A 20,717-nucleotide genomic window follows, 5' to 3' on the forward strand; every position below is an offset into this window, starting at 1 on the left:
AGGAACAGCACTACTGTGTAGTCAGGGATAGGTAGACAACCTCAGTAGACTGGTTTTATTTTTGCGGTGATGTAAATATAAAAAATACCTTGCAGTGCTTTGGGGCATGAGAAGGGGCATAGTTAATATATGATTTATTTTTTTGGTTGCAAGTGATTAAATTTGGAGATCAGATACAGTTCCCTCACTGCACTTTCTTGACTAGTAGCTCATTCAGGAAGTCGTTCAGGGCAAACAGTGAGCACGACCTCCCCAGCAATACTATAGGAGTTTTTAATGGTCCATGGCTGTCAAGTCTCCTCTTTAACATCTTAGAGAATGAGTGTAAAAACCTGAAAAGAACAGTGCTCCTGTATTCTTCCTTCCCAGACTTTGCTTTTCCCAACCCTCACTCGCACCCAAATTATAAACAATACAATAGGGAAGAAAAGACTTACCCTGTTGGGTTGTGTGGAATCTGGAAACTATGTGGAAAGTGTATTAATGCAAGGAGGAAGTATAGAATAGCTATATAGGCATTCCACAGCCATCAAGAAGGGATAAGCTTCCCTGTAGCGTACACCCCAAACCACAGATTACCTTGCAAAGGTTTTATCTGCTTAGCTTCATCAGAGGCAGGTCGTTATCCACAAAGGCAGCAGAGGTGTTTCAGGATGTCTTGCCATCATAGCTCCTTGCCCTCAGGCAGCTTCTGTAATCTTTTTCTGTGGAGGCTCGAAGGACTGTACAATTATTGCCTCTTTCCTCTTGGTTTTTTTAAGCCTTTTCTATTTTGTGGTATCTTTTGATTCTATAGTGATAAGTGAAGCATAAATGCTTATATGGATAGAAGACAGTTGAGGAACTGCACAAAGCAGTTTCTAAAACTGACTTCCTGAAGGAGCAAAATACCTTTTCTACTCCCAAGTTCCAGACATAGGGCTTGACTACACTTACAAATTTGCAGCGCTGCAGCAGGGTGTGAAAACACACCCTCTCCAGCGCTGCAAATTGCGGCGCTGCAAAGCGCCATTGTGGTCAAAGCCCCAGCGCTGGGAGCGCGGCTCCCAGCGCTGTACATTATTCCCCACAGGGAGGTGGAGTACAGACAGCGCTGGGAGAGAGCTGGCACTTTGACTACACTTAGCGCTGGCACTTTGACTACACTTAGCGCTTCAAAGCGCTACCGCGGCAGCGCTTTGAAGTGCTAAGTGTAGCCACAGCCTGAGCCACTTATTTGGACCTGGGAATACAGGAGCAGTTAGATTCCCCCACCAGCGTAAACATGATTTCATCCTCTTACAACTTCATGACTGTTGTTATACAACATGAACCATTTTAAACAAGGTTTGGGGTCCTGAGTACAAGAGACCTCAGGCTGCTTAGTTATTATGGCAAACACTTGAGAAAACTCATGGCAAAGGCTGAAATGTATTGACTGAGATACACGAAAGGAAAAGAATCAAAACAAGGCAAAAAACACTGAAATTAAGTGATTATGCAAAACAAACAATCCCTTTTTCAGAGATAGCAAGAGACTAACCCATATCCTCTCTGTCAAGCAGCCCGTCTTGGTGGGGAAGAGTTAGTTTTGCTGTTCAATTTTTGAGTCCTGCTTTTGACAAAAACAGACCCAGGACAAGTGATGGAATAGTAAAAGTTGGGGAAAATATGGCTTTTGTTGATGTTCCCAGGACACACAGAAGCTAGTCAGGGATAGTATCTGATTGGTCTGTTCAGGTCCCTTACATCTGTCAGTCCTTCTCTGACTGGCAGAGCTGGATGGACCATCTCACCTTGTTATGCTGGGGCCATGTGGTGCTTTTGGTCTCCGGATTAGGCAGAAAGCTGAGAGAGACAGAGAGAGAGGACAGTAGGTGGTGAGGGACACACGAGAGAGGAGGACAGAGTTGGACCTCATGTATCAAGTTGGGGTCCTTGCTGGTGCAGTGGTGATCATTAGGCACAGGGCTGTCCTTAGGATTTATGGGGCCCTGTGCAGTATTATTAAACTGGTGCCTCTATGCCCCACGGCAGCCTGGGCTCGCAGCCCAGAGGGGAGGGATGAAGGAGCAAAGGATACCGAGCCGCCCAGCCCGTGTCATGGCAGCGGAGAGTCACAGTTCCCCACAGAGACCCCTGTGCCCTCTCCCTCATGCAGAATGTGCCACGCCAACACATTCGTCTCTCTGAATACGGCCCCTGCCTAAGGAGACTGCTGGGCATGCTGTATGTATGGGAACCGACCTGCTCTTACCTGCTGTCATGGGTGGTGGGTGAAGCTGTTGCTTGGGGAGGCTCGCTCTCCAGCCCACCTGTGGCCCTACCCATACTCTGCCTCACTCTGCCCAGGCCCCGCCCTCTCTCCACTGTCTCCCTCCTCTCTTCCCTCCCCCTCCCTGATTACCCCCTTCCAGCCAAATCCCTGAACCCAAATGAAGCAAATTACATTTGAAAAAACCACTCTTCTGAAACTTCTTTCTAAAGAAGATATGGAGCATGTTTTCCACTGCATGCCAGAAGGTTAAGATTGGACGTGCAGAAGGTACCTAATTAAAAGCACTAAATTTGGGAATAAAAAAATGTCAGTCATGGGTTTTTTGATATACCCTGAAGTTTGTCAATTTTTTCCCCCCAAAACATTGTAGTAAGGGCAAGTCAGCTGTCCTGCTGAATACAACATTAAATATTATGAAATACATGATGCAGCTCTTCTCTGTTTTATATTTTCTTAATCAGTATTTCTAAGATGATTTTATATTTTAAATGTACTCTTAAGCCTTCATAAAGTAATCATTCCAGATTACTACATATTTAACTCACTAAAACAAAGACATTATTTTAAATTAATCAGTCAGAGGTTTAGTGTGTTCATAGCAATGTTTATTGCTTTTAGAAAAAGGGAACACTCATTTACTTTGTGTGATCTCCATAAAAATAGACATGTTTATGAAATTTCACCAACTTCAAAAAATGTTTCCAAAGATTTTAGACATAACAAAGGATTTTATTTCTTACTGATGTACTGATTTTGCAAGAGGGTTCTCTTAAAACTAGTTCCTCAAATAGTCAGAAGTGAAGAAAGGTAAACTCGTTTATCCAGCTATCTGGCAGGAAAGGGGTGTTGTCCCTTTTAAGAGCTCTCTTCAACAGGGCGGATGAAGGGAGAAAAGGATGGACAGAAAGGACAGGAAGACTCTGGAAGCAAGTTTTTTGTACTATAGTAATTACAATTAAAATGTGTATTTTAGATAAGGGTAGTCCTTTGATGGATTTATTTAAAAAACATATGTCTGAAATCCAAGTATTTAAGGCTAAAGAGGAATACTCAGATAGTGCATCTAAAAATCCGTGCAAGGATTTTTTAGAGATGTCATTTTATCTTCAGCAACACACTAATGAAATATTTTTAAAGCAAATTTTAAACTAAGGTCTTGTAGACTAACATATTCTGAGTAAATATTACAGTAAAATATAACTGTTTTTGTCAGTAAATTCAGGCCATGGCTACACTTGCAAATTTGCAGCGCTGCAGCAGGGTGTGAGAAAATACCCTCTCCGGCGCTGCAAATTGCGGCACTGCAAAGTGCCAGTGTAGTCAAAGCCCCAGCGCTGGGAGTGCGGCTCCCAGCGCTGTACGTTATTCCCCACAGAGAGGTGGAGTACGGACAGCGCTGGGAGAACTCTCTCCCAGCGCTGGCGCTTTGACTACACTTAGCGCTTCAAAGCGCTGCCGCGGCAGTGCTTTGAAGTGCAAGTGTAGCCATAGTCTTAGAAACTGACAGTATATACCTGGGGGTTGGCAAATGCTTGTTAAATGGCTTCATTACCACTTGACTGGCTCTTTAACAGTTTCAGTGTTGTGCTAATAGGTCTGGCAGTCTGGAAGGCTTTTTCAATTTTAAGTTACTAGATCCCCTCCAGAGTAAGTCATCAGGCTGCAGCAGCTAGCTGTGGGATCCTGCAAGAAGGGTCAGAACAGGGGTAGAAGAGGTGGGAAGGTGGACACTAAGACGCAGGGGAGCCCCAAATTTTCAGCTGTGCAGTCCCTTATGCCCAAGGACAGCCCTGGTTAGGAATCCCCAATGGTGTGCTAAGGTCCACCTGTCACAATGAAAATCCCCCAGCAGCAGGTCACAAAGTCTCTCTTTAAAAGGACCCCAAAAGGTGGCGTTGGGCAGAATAGCCCATCCTTTCTTTATTTTGTCCACCAGTTAGGACTAATTTCTGAAGTACCAATTTTGGTCCATTGTGCCAGTCCCGTACTCCTCTTGTTTACCAGACATGATTTTAAGCACAATCCTTGGGTGGTAGCAGTAGTTCCTCTCTGTTTAATTCAGTCTTCTTTTTCCTTATTTTCTTAAATAATATTCTATAGCAAGTGATTGTGACAATTATAAACTTTTACCCACTTTCCATATGTAAAGTTCATAACCAGAGAAGGCCCTCCGGGCCCTAATCATTACAACAGAGCAAGGGAAAGGGTCGAGGCTGAATATTTATAAGATTTTACTCAGAGCAAAATTATACAGTAGATGAGATACTGTATAATACATGCCTGAAAAAACGGGATTTTACATTCTAAACTTCCCATTTCATTTAATGATTTGATGCATATTTTAACGAACAGTAAACATTTAAAATAGGGGTTGAAAAGATAATAGCTGTTTTTGAAGGGGGAAACTGCCTTCTACACCTTGCGGCAGAGGTTTTACATCGGAATAGGATTTCCGCAGTGATAGCTTAGTTAAAAGATCTTTACCACAACTCCAACTGAAAAACTGTCAAACTTAAATATGAAATTATATTGAGTCACACAGTTTAAGCGCTCAAACCTGCAAATACAAGTGAATAATTTCACTCACATATGTAGTCCTATTAAAGCTAATGAAACTAATCTCCTGAGTTATGCATGCACCTAAGGAGTGGTAGTGAGCTAATATTTTCATGTCACTTCTGCATATGTAGATCTAGCTGTTTAGTATCCTTGGTTATCACAGGGGAAAATACACTGGTGTGTGGGAATGAGACTGTCCCTCAGCATGAGCTTCATAGGTTCTTGTGAAGGATTTACCCTTCCTGCCCTCTCCTCCCACAACATTTTCCACAGAGTTTTATGTATACCTTTAGCATCCTTGGGAAAACTAGAAGAGAATGATGACTGAAGTGGTGATTCTTGAAATATAAAAGGTTTCCCCCTCTTTCTTTCTCTTAACAGACAAAGATTGCCCTTGAAACACTAAGAGACAGACACCAAAAACTACCAGGAAGTATACTAAGAGCTCTGTTGGAACGATTTGATAAACATCAGAAAGAAGACTAGTGTATTTAAATATTGTCATTAAATATTAAAAACTGTTATTGTAACTTGTGGGAAGAAAAACTGTAGACTAAGAAAAACTAAGAAAAGACTGCAAACTACATGTATCAAGCATTCAATCATATCACTGCCTTAAAATCTCTCTCTCATCTGGCCTGGCAATTTCAATCCAAATAATAAAAGAAAAGGAAATTAAGAGGTTCATTATCCTGAGAGAAATTGATTAGAGATTGTTAAACCAGATGACAGCAGACATTATTCTGATATAAAAATTAGAGCTTGTGTAGCATTAGGAGCACATTGTGGGAAGTCGATTATAGATGGAGTCAATATCAGAAAATTCTTTTGTTTGGTCTGTTTCCAATTGTTGAGAGAAGAATTCAGCCCATGTACAGGCCAGATGAGAGAGAAAGAGAGAGAGAGAGAGATTTTGAAACATTCTGGGCATAACACACTTGGAACTATATTTTAATATTAATAAAGGTGCACATAACTTTTTTTTACCTTTTATACATTTATGATTTACCAATATTGCCTTTGCATTAACATTGAGTGTTTTTCCCTTACAGTTTTTTCCTTTGAACAAAAAACCTTTCATTAATTTTAAAACATTGCAATTGAATTATTAATTGAGGTAAACTATATGTACATATATTTATATCTGAGGTCCTTATTAACTCTGCAAAAAAAATGGTGATACTCTGGTTAAAATCCAATCAGAATATTTAAATAGTGTGATACTACTGTGCCACTGCACCCCATATTCATCATAGCGGTGTTATTGTGATATGTCATGTGAGATTTCTATGGAAAAGTTATGATTTGCTGAATATGATTATCCTATTTGTGTGCATGTATCAGTTTTGTATCTGAAGTTATGAGTATTGACTATGTATCTGTATTTCAAATGTGCTTAATCTGGGTAACACCCACAACTAGCCTTTCAGGTACAACAGTGAAGAAGCTAGACAGTGCTGGTGGCTCATCAACAAAGACAGTGGAAGAACTTAGCCTTCCTGTGAATATTTCAGCCAGCCTATGAGTAATGGCTGCTATGACTCAGCAAGGCATGGAAAGGCATGTGACCAGACTCCATGACACTGAACTCCATTTTGGTACCTGTATTTTTCCATAAACTGGGCTGGGATCTTAGCTTGAGCAAAGGGTTTCCGCCATATGGCGGAAACCATATAAGGTGGGGAGTGACATCATGATTTATCTTCACTCCCCCACAACTCAACACCTGAAAGAAGCTCTGAAAGACAAAGGGCTTGGAATGGGGAAGGGGAATCCAAGCTGCACAGCAATTGTGGTCTGTGCCTTAAGAATCTGCAAGCCTGCTTGTATCGTCAGTCAGGGTGAGAAATTGCTAATTCGCATCCTATCTGTCTAGTGTATTAGGTTTAGTGTGTGTTTTTGTTTATTTGCTAGGTAATCTGTTTTGATCTGTTTGCTGTCACTTATAATCACTTAAAATCTCTCTCTCTGTAGTTAATGAACTTGTTTTATGCTCTATCTTCACTCAGAACACACTGGTTAAGTGTCTGGGAAAATCTCAGCTCTGTGAACAAAGACTGTTGTATATCTTTCTCACATCCAGGGGGAAGCAAATATATTAATGAGCTTACATTGTACAAATCCCTGTGCAGTGCAAGATGGTATAATTCTGGGTTTATACTCCAGCTAGGGTGCAAGGCTGGGGAGCTGGGAAATTAGCTGTTTGTCCTTGAGTGGCTTAAGTAAAGCACTCCGGTAGCTCAGTTGGGTGTGTGACAGCACTTGCTGTTGTGTTGGGTGATAACAGGGCCTGGAGAGTCTGGCTGAATCACCAGCAAAGCAGAGTGAGAGAGACCTGCCTGGCTAGGGGGCACAGTGGTTCCCATCGCTCCCAGACTGCACCCTAGAGGTGACAACCCGTCACAACCACTCTCGTTAAAAATAAATTATAATTAAGTATAAAACCTTCAAGCATCTGAAGAAGAAAAGATTGTGTGTTGTACATAACAGACCAGTCAACTATTCTTCAGCCTACCATATATGGACAATTGAGTATGCAATTGACTATAGAGACATTATAAAGACCATTAGCCTGGCCAGGTCTAATTAACTTTATATTATGTATGTACTTGTAGTTTTAAATCTCTCATTGGAATATAGCTGAATTTGGTTGGTGTGAAAGAGCAAATGTATCATTACTGTATACATCTTTGTTAATTAACATAATAGCATCTTATCAGGAATGTGCAGAAGACTCAATGGCTGGGCAAAAAAAAAAACTATTTCCCAGTCTGGTATCTTTCAAAATAGGAGACTCCAAAATCTAGATGGAATTATTGGTTACATTTCAGGATTATTTGGAAATGGAATGTCTATTCAGAAAAGCAGTCGTATGAAAAATATATTTTAAAAAAAACCCACGTTAACTATTTTGAGCATCAGGCAGCAGAAACCATCTCTAAACCCCTAATTCATGGTATTGAGGGCTGGCTACTAAAAAAAAAAAAAAAAAAAAGTATATTGTGTATAATATGTATAACATCACTAAGCTGTTTAACCAAACACAATCAAAACTTAATAAATTAATTGCAACAAATAAAAAAGTAAAGGAAAATAAGGAAGGTAAAGCAATTATTTGTACCAGTTATGGGAGTTACATGTTAACTACCATAACCAACTCATTAGGGAACACTGAAAAAGGAAAATTGCTTGACCTTATTAGCGATAAACAATCAGCTAAATGTCCTCAGTGCATAACAAAAACTGGGGGAAATTGGCAACGTGTTAAATTATGTGGACAAATCTCCTTTTAGTACCATTCATCCTAATTGAGGCACATTTTATTCAAAAGAGTCTTGTTCAGTGTCTGGTTCCAGGTAAAAAAATTTTATGGTATCACTACCAATATCGGATCCTTGACAAATTGGTTACTGTCCATTCAGTAGGTTATCTGGAAGACAGAATCCGCACAAAATAACTGGATTGACGTCAACTACTGGTGTGTTATGCAGCAACACACACCTGAATACCTCTTCACATAGCTTCTTGTGCCAGATTTGTTTTTGACATCACAACTCCAGTGTGTGGCCATGATGGCTCAGACTGTACCATCAGATAGAGAAGCTAGCCAGTGCTGGCTCCTGCCTGGTGAAGCTTAACAAATGATGACAACCAGCAGTAAGGGTAACCTATAATATGAGTGGACTATACTTGAAATAACTACTTACAAGCAATTTATGTATGGAGGCCTCACTTATAATGTTGCTAATCCAAATTTCTGTTTTACGCCTCATGTATGCAGCATTGTGGAATGCACTATAATAATGCCTATTTCTGTTTTTCAGAATAAATCTATTATCCAAAATGAGCTGCAATATTAGGAGGAAGTTGAAATTTACCTACTAGTTATTAACATGCATATTAATCCACTTACTTTATATTTAAAAACAGTACTAGATCAGAAAGACACACACATTATTCAAATTGGAAATGAGGTGTATAAGGCAAAACAAGCCTTGAATGACCTTATCCATGATAAGCTGTTATGGGTGCATACCCACTTCGTCAGAGGCATGTAATGGAAATTTCCAAAAGCAGGTATAAATATACAGGCAGGAATCAGTCTAAAGCTAACGAGGTCAGTTCAAGAAATTTAAGTTTCTCCTCCCTTGGTGTTCACACCTCAACTGCTAGAAGAGGGCGTCATCCTCCCTGATTGAACTGACCTCGTTAGCGCTAGACTGATTCCTGCCTGCATAGTTATAGCTGCCTCTGGAAATTTCCATTACATGCATCTGACGAAGTGGGTATGCACCCATGAAAGCTTATGCTCCAATACATTTGTTAGTCTATAAGGTGCCACAGGACTCTTTGTTGCTTTTTACAGATCCAGACTAACACGGCTACCCCTCTGATACTTATCCATGATGGGGATCTTGAGATACTGATTTCCCACGCTTGAAAAGAAGTTGCATGTAAAGCTGTGTGTTGATTTTAGCTGCATTAATTATGTATTGTCCCTTATACAGTTTGGTAAAACACTTAAAATCACATAAAAAGGCCTTCCCCACCCCCATACAGTAATTTGGCAAAGGAGTCATATATTATACAATTTATAATATTAAATTATAACAATTATCAACGCAACAAGTCGGGATTTGTTGACCAATATGCTGGTTATGTTTATATGTATAATCCTTATCATTACACATTAGCATTTATTAAGCACATATAATATCGCAGTCATATAGCCTAAATTGTCCTATACCTTTACTATAATCCCATTCTCTTATGCTAAGTGTCCCATGACATCTTGTATTAGCTAACATAAGCTTTGTCTTAAGAAGGTAGGAAAGTTGTCAGGGTCAGGACATATGATTATTTTACCGTAGCAACAGGTTGGGAGGTATTTTCACAAGCCAGCACTGGAATGTCCTAAGGAAGAGGTCAAGAAATATGATGGTTCTACCTAGGAGGTGCCTTCACATTTTGTACTTGGAATGCATATGTTCATGAGTACGCTATGGTACCAGAAAAACAAGATAGAAAGCTGATTGGTTAAATCTCGTTTCAGATGACATGTACAGTAAAAAGGTAGGATATGAAAAGATGGCTTTAGGGTAACTCTGGAAGCACAAGTTCTTCATAAGGTGACTGTAATAACCCTGCATGAGATTGCTTCCCAGAGACTGATTTGTATAGAATTTTTTTTGTACTATATTATTTTTGGCTTATAGCAGTAAGCCTTACTGACATTGGTTATTTGGTCTCGAATATATTTCACAGCAAAGCAAAGTGTGGTCAAGAAACTGACTATGCAATTTATCAACAGTTTGAGAACCCAAAATACCAATATTTTATATTTTAATTGTTACTGTTCAAAGATAAAAGGCAAAAATAAATGTCTATTAATTTCTTATAAATTAAACCTTCCTTACAGTAGCTCAGTCATCTCTTACACAGTTAATTGTTGCTCACTAACAGAGAGCTGGAGCTTTCTGTCATTGACTTATGACCTCATTGTCTTAAATTCTAATAATTGTTTTAATTAGAACTGGTTGAAAATTTTGTGATGGTATAGTTTTCTGGAAAATGCTGATTCAATGAAATCCACACCTTTTGCAGGAAGAACTAATTGTGTTGCAATTTGATGAAACACGTCTGAAGTGCTGCATTTCAATGTTATCATTTTGACTTTTATATTATAATATACATAAAATGTTTTGATAAATTTGTTTCAAAATTGGCAAAAAAAATTGGAAATTTTTTCAGGAAATTTTGAAATTTTTTACTTTTTTTATTCAGATTTAGGACAAAGGAAAAATTTAAAACATTGTCATTTTCCAGAGAATCATAATTTAATTTCAACCTGCTCTAGTTTTATTCTAATAACCCTACTCTCTACTACTGTCCCTCAGTAATTTACATCTGAGGTGTCCAAACAGTGGTGCAAAGAGTACGTACTTGTTGGTTATTTATAGAGAGCTGGTTGGGTACAGGTGCTGGTTTGATTTGTTACCAGCTAGTAAATTGCACTGAAAGAATATTAAAAGCTTTCTCAATTTCTTTTACATGAAAGCAATCAGTTTAATCATCAGAGGGATATTATCTGCTTGCAAAAGGGAAAGAGTTGTCACATAATTATGTCTCAGAGAGGAGCTGCTACTTGAGCCATTCATCATCATGAGAAGGTTTGGGAAAGCTATCTTGTGCTGTATTTTGTGGAGAAAGTGTGATGCAAAGGAGGTCAGTTTTAGGCATCTTAAATACAATACATCTTAAACCCATTCTGGGTTGCCTGAAGCACTCTGGAAATGCTTTCTTGAGAATCCCCAACAGAAGGAGATTAATTGGGTGGTGTATGAGGCCCCACACCATCCTCTTAGTTCCCAGCCTTTATGGGTGTGCAGAAGGTATGACTGAGAGAAGGGAGCGAACAAATAAAAAAGGCACCACCCGATATATCAAATTACACCTCTACCTCGATATAACGCGACCTGATATAACACAAATTCGGATATAAGGGGGAAAAGCAGTGCTCTGGGCGGCTGCGCACGCACCCGGTGGGACAGCCCCTCTCATCTCCTGAGGGGGCTGCTCTGCAATCTGTGGCCCCTGGAAGCAGGCAGCACACAGGAGTGGGGGGGGGCACAGTCCCCTGCATAAGAGAGACAATCGGACAGAGGTGGGCAGGGTCTATTGGGGGTTTGCATGGGGGAGAAGTGGTGGGGGGCTGCACTGGGAGACTCTCCAATGCAGCACCTAGCCGCGCTGGCTCTGTGCATCATGAGGCCACTCGGGAAAAGGAGGCAGCAAGAGAGAGAGGCCGAGGAGGAGGTGCCCTTCCCCTCCCAGCTGGGTCTGTGAGTCCCTGATCTTACAGAGTCTCAGCACTGCAGGCACCCAGCCCCCAGGTACTGGGCTGCAGTGCAAGCTAGAGGGGCTGATACAGAGAAGTCAGGACCAGTCAGAGCACTTCCCATGTCATCATGAAAACTCACTCCTGGAAAGCTGGGTGAGGTAATATGGGGGGGGGGTAATATATATCAAAGTGGGTGAGGTAATATATTTTATTGGACCAGCTTCTGTTGGTGACAGAGATAAGCTTTTGAGCTTTCACAGAGCTCTTCTTCAGGAAGAAGAAAGAACTCGGTGAAAGCTCCAAAGCTTCTCTCTCTCTCTCTCACCAACAAAAGTTGTTCCAATAAAAGATATTACCTCACCCACCTTGTGGCTCTAATTTCCTAGGAACAACAGGGCTATACCAACACAGCATACAAAAATGCAAAATTCACATGAACAGCACAGAGTGACCACCATCACACCAGGACACTATTTTCACAATTCATCTTAGCATAATGTCGTCATCACACCAAGGAAGTAGCACTATCAGCACAATGAGATAAATATAGCCACATGTGCATGCCAAAAATTCACAGTACAAGCACACTGGGATCCACACAGCAGGATAGTAGTGTCAGTTTAGCTCTCAGTCTCTGAGTCCATCCCCACTAAACTAAGTCCAAAGTTTCAGCTAAACACAAGGGCACCTGCAAATAGCTGTACTAACAGCAGGATATACACTGACACAATAGGAGGAGTTGCATGTCAGGGAACTAATTCCCAATCCCAGTGCAAGGCAATATGGGATCCAGGCACCAGGTCCTTCGAACCAGAATTTGTACTCACAGGAGAGTGGGATGAAATTAGAGAAGTTACAGAAGGCAACTCCCAAGAAACAAAGCATTGACCAAATGGCTGGGTGGATGTTAAACAACCATCACCAGCCATTGTGTGTAGCAAGTGAATGACAATTAGGGTACGTCTACACTACGGGATTATTCCAAATTTACATAAACTGGTTTTGTAAAACAGATTGTATAAAGTCGATTGCACGCGGCCACACAACGCACAGTAATTTGGTGGTGTGCGTCCATGGTCCGAGGCTAGCGTCGATTTCCGGAGCGTTGCACTATGGGTAGGTATCCCGAAGCTATCCCATAGTTCCCGCAGTCTCCCCCGCCCCTTGGAATCCTGGGTTGAGATCCCAGTGCCTGATGGGGCAAAAATCATTGCCGCGCGTGGTTCTGGGTACAGCCTCACCCCTCCCTCCGTGAAAGCAGCAGACAACCGTTTCGCGCCTCTTTTCCTGGGTGAACTGTGCAGATGCCATAGCACGGCAAGCATGGACACTGCTCAGCTCAATACCGCAATCGTGGACGTTTTAAACACCTCGCGCATTCTCGTGCAGTCTATGGTGAACCAAGACCTGCAAAGCCAGGTGAGGAGGAGGAGGCTATGGCAGCGCGGCGATGAGAGTGATGAGAACATGGACACAGAATTCTCTCAAACCACGGGCCCCTGCGCTTTGGAGATCCTGATGGTAATGGGGCAGGTTCTAGCCATTGAATGCCGATTTTGGGCCCGGGAAACAAGCACAGACTGGTGGGACCGTATTGTGTTGCAGGTGTGGGACAATTCGCAGTGGCTGCGAAACTTTCACATGCGTAAGGGCACTTTCATGGAACTTTGTGACTTGCTTTCCCCTGCCCTGAAACGCCATAATACCAAGATGAGAGCAGCCCTCACAGTGGAGAAGTGAGTGGCAATAGCCCTCTGGAAGCTTGCAACGCCAGACAGCTACCAGTCAGTCAGGAATCAATTTGGAGTTGGAAAATCTACTGTGAGGGCTGCTGTGATGCAAGTAGCCAAAGCAATCATTAAGCTGCTGCTACAAAAGGTTGTGACTCTGGGAAACGTGCAGGCCATAGTGGATGGCTTTGCTGCAATGGGATTCCCTAACCGGGGGAGGGGGGGCGATAGATGGAACCCATATCCCTATCTTGGCACCGGAGCACCAGGGCACCCAGTACGTAAACCGGAAGGGGTACTTTTCCATGGTGCTGCAAGCACTGGTGGATCACAAGGGACGTTTCACCAACATCCATGTGGGATGGCCAGGGAGGGTTCATGACGCTCGCGTCTTCAGAAGCACTACTCTGTTTAAACGGCTGCAGCAAGGGAATTACTTCCCAGACCAGAAAATAACAGTTGGGGATGTTGAAATGCCTGTAGTTATCCTGGGGGACCCAGCCTACCCCTTGATGCCATGGCTCATGAAGCCATACACAGGCAGCCTGGACAGTGGTCAGGAGCTGTTCAACTACAGGCTGAGCAAGTGCAGAATGGTGGTAGAATGTGCCTTTGGCCGTTTAAAGGCGCGCTGGCGCACATTACTGACTCGCTCAGACCTCAGCCAAACCAATGTCCCCTTTGTTATTGCTGCTTGCTGTGTTCTCCACAATCTCTGTGAGAGTAAGGGGGAGACCTTTATGGCAGGGTGGGAGGCTGAGGCAAATCACCTGGCCGCTGATTACGCACAGCCAGACACCAGGGAGATTAGAAGAGCACACCAGGAAGCGGTGCGCATCAGAGAAGCTTTGAAAACGAGCTTCATCACTGGCCAGGGTAGGGTGTGACTGCTGTGTTTGTTGATGAACACCCACCCCCCTTGATTGACTCATTCCCTGTAAACAACCCACCCTCCCCCTTCGATTACAGCTTGCTTATGGAAATAAAGTCACTATAGTTTAAAAATCATGTATTCTTTATTAATTCATTATAAAAAGAGGGAGAGAACTGAGAAGGTAGCCCGGGTGTGGTTTGGGAGGAGGATAGGAGGGATGGAAAAGCCCACTAAAAAAATTTCACAGTAATGAAAGCCTTCTGGTTGGGCTGTCCACGGGGGTGGAGTGGGCGGGTGCACGGAGCCTCCCCCCACGCATTCTTACACGTCTGGGTGAGGAGGATGTGGAACATGGTTAGGGGTGAGGGTGGTTATACAGGGGCTGCAGCGGCACTCTGTGATCCTGCTGCCATTCCTGAAGCTCCACCAGACGCCGGAGCATGTCAGTTTGATCACGCAGCAGCCCCAGAGTTGCATCCCGCCACCGCTGATCTTCCTGCCGCCACCTCTGATCTTCCTGCCGCCACCTCTCATCTCGGGTGTCCCTCCTGTCCTCACGTTCACTGGCATCTTTCCTGTAATTTGATACCACCTCCTTCCACTCATTCAGATGAGCTCTTTCCTTGCGGGTTATTTCCATTATATCCGAGAACATTTCATCTCACGTCTTCTTCTTTCTCTGCCTTATCTGAGTTAGCCTTTGAGATGAAGTAGGGAGGCCTGAAAAATTTGCAGCTACATGAGGGAGGGAAAAAAGGAAGAGAAATGTTTAAAAAGATACATTTTACAGAACAATGGTTATACTCTTTCACAGTGAACAGCACTATTCACCTTACATAGCACATGTGATTTCACTACAAGGTCGCATTTTTCATCTTAATATTGAGTGCCTGCGGCTCTGGTGTTACAGATCTCACAGACACAGGTCCGGACATCAGAATTCAGCTTGCATGCGGCCATGGTAAGCCACTGTCTTTCGGCTTCAGCAGTGCTTTACCCCTCCCCCCACCGCATGGCTGGTACCATGAAAGCTCACTGCTAATCACTTCCCTTCCCCCCGCCCCCCAACCGCGTGGCTGTTAGCTGGGAAGATCCCTGCTAACCAAACGCGAAAAAGCTCATCGGTATTTCACTCCTCCCCTTCCCCCGCTTGGCTACGTGCAGGAAAGGAATTTTTTTAAGCTGCAATCCACGAACCCAGTAGGAAAATGGCCATCTCTGTCCCCTTAATTAAATTCCTGATTTTCAACCAGGTTCCCCTGAACGATATCACTCTGCTGAGAATAACACAGCGAGATAAAGAATGGATGTTTCTTGAATGCCAGCAATCACCGGGACCATACGCAGCTATGCTTTGCCATGCAATGATACCCGATTACTTGCTACATGCATGGCGTGGTAAAGTGTCCTACCATGGTGGACGGAACAAGGCTGCCTTGCCCAGAAACCTTCTGCAAAGGCTTTTGGAGTACCTCCAGGAGCGCTTCATGGAGATGTCCCTGGAGGATTTCCGCTCAATCCCCAGACATGTTAACAAACTTTTCTAAGTAACTTTCCTGGCTGCGAATGCATCCCAAGTCCTCAGGGCAAATCAATCATTAAAAAACGCAAATCAATCATTAAAAAATGCTTGCTTAAAAAACAATGTTTGATATTTACAATGGTACACTCACCAGAGCTCCCTTCCACGGCTTCATTGTCTGGGATAGTTGCTTGGGAGGGCTGGGAGGGTAATTCCATCTGGGTCAGAAAAAGCTCCTAGCTGTTGGGGCTAACAGAGTGCTGTGTGCTCTCTGCAAGGTCGTCCTCGTCACCTTCCTCATCGTAATCTTCCCCGTCCGCATAATCCTCAGCCATGGCTGAGATTACAACCCCCACCTCGGAATCCACGGACAGGGGTGGGGTAGTTGTGGTGCAGCCCCCTAAAATTGCATGCAGCTCAGCGTAGAAGCGGCATGTTTTTGGCCCTGCACCGGACCTTCCGTTTGCTTCTTTGGTTTTCTGGTAGGCTTGTCTGAGCTCCTTAACTTTCACTCTGCACTGCACTGAGTCCCTGCTATGGTCTTTTTCCATCATAGCCTTGGAAATTCTTTCAAATACTTTTTCATTTCGTCTTTTGGAACGCAGTTCTATTAGCACTGAATCCTCTCCTCATATAGTGATCAGATCCAGTACCTCCCATGTAGTCCACACTGGAGCTCTTTTTCAATTCTCAGGAGACTGCATTGTTACCTGTGCAGATGAGCTGTGCGTGGTCACCTGTGCTGATGAGCTCTCCACGCTGGGAAAGCAGAAAATGAATTTCAAAAGGTCACGGGGCTTTTCCTGTGTACCTGGCCAGTGCATCCGAGTTCAGAATGCTGTCCAGAGCGGTCACAGTGGTGCACTGTGGGATACCGCCCGGAGGCCAATACCGTCGATTTGCGGCCACACTAACCCTAATCCGATATGGTAATACCGATATTAGCGCTACTCCTCTCGTCGGGGAGGAGTACAGAAACCAGTTTAAAGAGCCCTTTATATCGATATAAAGGGCCTCGTAGTGTGGACGGGTGCGGCGTTAAATCGGTTTAACGCTGCTAAAATCGGTTTAAAAGCCTAGTGTAGACCAGGCCTTAGTAACTTAATGACCACCATCACCAGAGAATTACTCAACCCTGGGATTCAACAATGCCTCCTCCTCCTCTCAACATGATCACAAGCCCTTCCCTTAGGAGACAATTCAGGTTTCCCCTGATAGGAGAGGGAAAATCAGGCTACCTCTCCCTGCCCCCCAACATGGTGCCTGGACTTGTGTTTGCCAGAGCACATGGACTAAACTAAACACATACTACAACAGCAGATAGTTGTTCCAGCCTTCCCTTGGGAGACAATTCCATCCACACCCCCAAGGCAGAGATTGTATTGCTATGAAGATTTTCCCTGATAGTCTCAGTTTTCCTTTCCTACCCCCCAACCCCGCTCCTATCCCTTCCCCACTGCCTCTTCCCTTCCACCCCTCACCCCCTAAGAGGCAGTCACCCAGATGCCAGGGAGGGGGAACCAAGCACACTACATGGCCACTGCCTCTGAGAGGCAGGCGTCTCTGCCTCATGCAGCCCATTTCCAAAGATGAGCTGGGGCCTTCTACTTTAGGAAGGACTGAAAAGGCACAAAAAGGAGTAATGCAGAGAAAGAACAGGGAATTGTTCCAGAAAGAGAGAGTGTTTCCAGGTGCAGAAAAGAAGTCTCCTGGAAGGAAGGAGCCAAAGATTGCTAGTTGAATTGAACCAGAGACAATGAATGACCTTGGGTGTATCTAAGTTTCTACTTATGCTTATGGCTCTTGTTAATAAATAAGATCCTTGGAAGGTGGGGCGCAGGGGATATGCTGATTTAAAAGGTCTGTCTGGATTTGTTTACAATCTGGGTCAAGGGAATTGAGGCCAGGCTCACCTACGGTGCCACGCCTTACCAAAAGTGGGTGCACCAGGGTGACTTCCAGCCATCACAATATGGTTCCAGGGATGGGGTGCAAGATGTCTTCCCATCAAGGAGGGATATCTGAGCAGCAAGACACAAACACCTTCCCAGGTAGTAAGTCATTTACCCTCCTAAGTCTGCGTTTGGAGGGCTAGCTCCCGCTTTTTGCAGGCATCCTGCAACGGGAATGAGACAGTCACCGCAAACACTGAAAAGGAAGAAGGCATAGGCTCATCTAACTGTGTGCACTGACTGCAGGCAAACGGGGCATGTAAAATGGATTGGTCTCTATAGGAACAATGTCTCTGTGACATACCCATTTGACCAGAGTACTGAGAGAACTGGGAAGTTCCAACTATTAGGGGGTGCCCCAAAGTAGTAGGACCCAGACTACTAGAGTCTAAACAAAAGTGTGAGGATGCAGTTTGGGGTAAGAAAGTGTGAGGCCACAGTGGCCACATGTTTTGGGAGAGGTAGGCCTGAGGTTTTGAACTTCCCGTTGCTCATGGGAAATATCTTGACTCCATCCTCAGCCCTAATGGGTAAAAACTTTGGGACTTGAGCTACCTTATTATAGGAGCCAGATCAGACCCGGGAACTGGGAGGGGCTCCATGCAAGACGGGGAAGGCCAACTGTTATAAAGGAAAGCAGGTGAATGACTCCAAAGTTCTAAAGAGCCCATGAATTGCTGGCAGCAAGATTATGTAATTGTTCAACAACACTAAACTGCAGGTCTAGAAGAAGCATTTCTACCTAGATTTGAATGGTTGGCTAAAAAGGTGCAGGAAGTTCAAATCCAAGAATTAAAGGAGAAACTCCTGAAGGGGCTGATTGAACAGCATGAGCAAACAAAGCAGATGGGCAAGACAAACATGAGAGAACAACTATTCTATGCTGGTCAATTAAGTGAAGATGATTCTACATGGCAAAGGAAACATTTTGTACATATGGAGACAAGTAACAGAATTGCTACTCAGTTTGAATAGGAGCTCAGAAAGGCCAAACCAGGCGAAGGGCAAAACTTTCACTCATAGATATTGTGGGGCCCCAGCTACAGAGGGTTCATGAATTGTTACAAGAAGAGATGCACCAGAAACTAACTCTCAGGACCCAGGTGGAGTGGGTAGTGACTAAGAAGAACCACTTCAAAGAGCAGCTATGTGAAGGAGCCAAGCTGAACAGAGACTTTGAGAAGGAGATCACCCATCAACAGACAGAAGGAGGTGGAATATCTATTAGTTTTGTAGAAGAGCTGTTCTCACTACACAAAGAAGTAGGAACATGTTGTAGCTGAAGCTTAGGAACTAGAGATGCTCAATCTTATCCTGGAGTAGCAGGTCACCAAACTGGAGACTAAGACTGGTGAGCTTTGGGGGTTGTCCAACAACGCAGTAATACTACACCCCTTGGCAGAAGAAATTGGATTCAGGGGAAAGTGAGTCTGGAACCTTATAAGAATGTGGGGACCAGAGCACTAGAACATTTGTGAAGACATGTGATAAGGTGCTGAGCACAAAGGTGACGTTCCGAGAGGTTGGTGTTAATACAGAAGAGGTGATTAACAGTCCATGTCTTGAGGAAGACTATTCTGATGGGAGAGGTGTGCAAAAGACTGCATATTCCAAGGTACAAACACAAATATGGTATTTGAGGTAGAAGCTGCAGTATTAGCAGTAGTTACCAACACCTTGGGAATGGAGCTTATCTGTAACTCTGAAATGTTCGTAACTCTGAACAAAACATTATGGTTATTCTTTCAAAAGTTTACAACTGAACATTGACTTAATATAGCTTTGAAACTTTACTATGCAGAGAAAAAATGCTGCTTTTGACTATCTTAATTTAAATGAAACCAGCACAGAAACACTTTCCTTATCTTGTCAAATCTTTTTTTTAAACTTTGCCTTTTTTTTTAGTAGTTTACATTTAACATAATACTGTGCTATAATTGCCTTTTTTGGTCTCTGCTACTATCTGATTATGTACTTCTGATTCCAAATGAGGAGTGTGGTTAACCAGTCCATTCATAATTCTGGTGTAATTGTTCGTAACTCTGAGGTTCTACTGTACACCAAGTATAGCATGTACAGAAAGGTATGTGATGGAGCAAGGCCGGATGGCTACAGGAAAGTACTGAGGAGCAGGTATGTTAGCCCCAGGCTAAGCAAATCCCTAGTACCATGGGAACCAAAATGGCAGTTGCTCCAGGCTAATCAAGGCACCTGGGGCCAATTAAGATCTTTCTAGAAGGCACCGGAGAGAGCTACATTGATTGGAGCACCTGCAGCCAATCAGGACAGGCTAATCAAGGCACCTGGTATAAAAAGGGGAGCTCACTCCAGTCTAGGGGGAAGGAGCCAGAGGAGAGAAGTGCGTGTGAGGAGCTGGGAGCAAGAGGCACAAGGAGCTGAGACTGAGAGGGTGTGCTGCTGGAGGAGTGAGGAATTATCATACCATCAAGCATTATCAGACACCAGGAGGAAGAACCTGTGGTGAGGTTAAAGAAGGTGTTTGGAGGAGGCCATGGGGAAGTAGCCCAGGGAGTTGTAGCTGTCATGCTGCTGTTATAAGAGGCACTATAAACAGCTGCATTCCACAGGGCCCTGGGCTGGAACCCGGAGTAGAGGGTGGGCCTGGGTTCCCCCCAAACCTCCCAACTCCTGATCAGACACAGGAGTTGTTGATCCAGACTGTGGGTTCCACCAGAGGGGAAGATCACTGAGGTGAGCAAATCCGCCAAGAAGCGCAGGACCCACCAAGGTAGAAGAGGGACTTTGTCACAGGTAGAACTGACCAACCAATCTGGAGGCCAGTCTGCAGCTCACCCTGACCCACATGGGTTACAAAGCTTTTATAAAACACTTTAAAATCTCATTTTATACTTTGTGGTTAGTTACACACCTAACATCATTGAATCACCATCAAATGCCACCCTTGCAGTCCAGATAGCATTGGTTCCAAGTTTCCACCTTTATATCCAAAAGGTATGTATA

The 20,717-nt window shown here is 43.6% G+C and overlaps 2 protein-coding genes across 2 annotated transcripts in view; both read left to right on the forward strand.

Moving 5' to 3' along the window:
* Positions 1-5,745, forward strand: part of LOC123364666 (transmembrane protein 68-like) — a 46,720-nt gene extending 40,975 nt beyond the window's left edge. The window contains exon 7 of the mRNA XM_045006967.1: positions 5,198-5,745. Coding sequence (XP_044862902.1) covers positions 5,198-5,302 — 105 coding nt within the window. The 3' untranslated portion in view covers positions 5,303-5,745. The remainder of the gene's footprint in view (positions 1-5,197) is intronic.
* Positions 1-20,717, forward strand: part of LOC123364667 (transmembrane protein 68-like) — a 111,187-nt gene that overhangs the window by 40,936 nt on the left and 49,534 nt on the right. The window lies entirely within an intron of this gene.

This window comes from Mauremys mutica, chromosome 2, assembly GCF_020497125.1.
Source record: "Mauremys mutica isolate MM-2020 ecotype Southern chromosome 2, ASM2049712v1, whole genome shotgun sequence".
NCBI classification, from domain to species: domain Eukaryota; kingdom Metazoa; phylum Chordata; order Testudines; family Geoemydidae; genus Mauremys; species Mauremys mutica.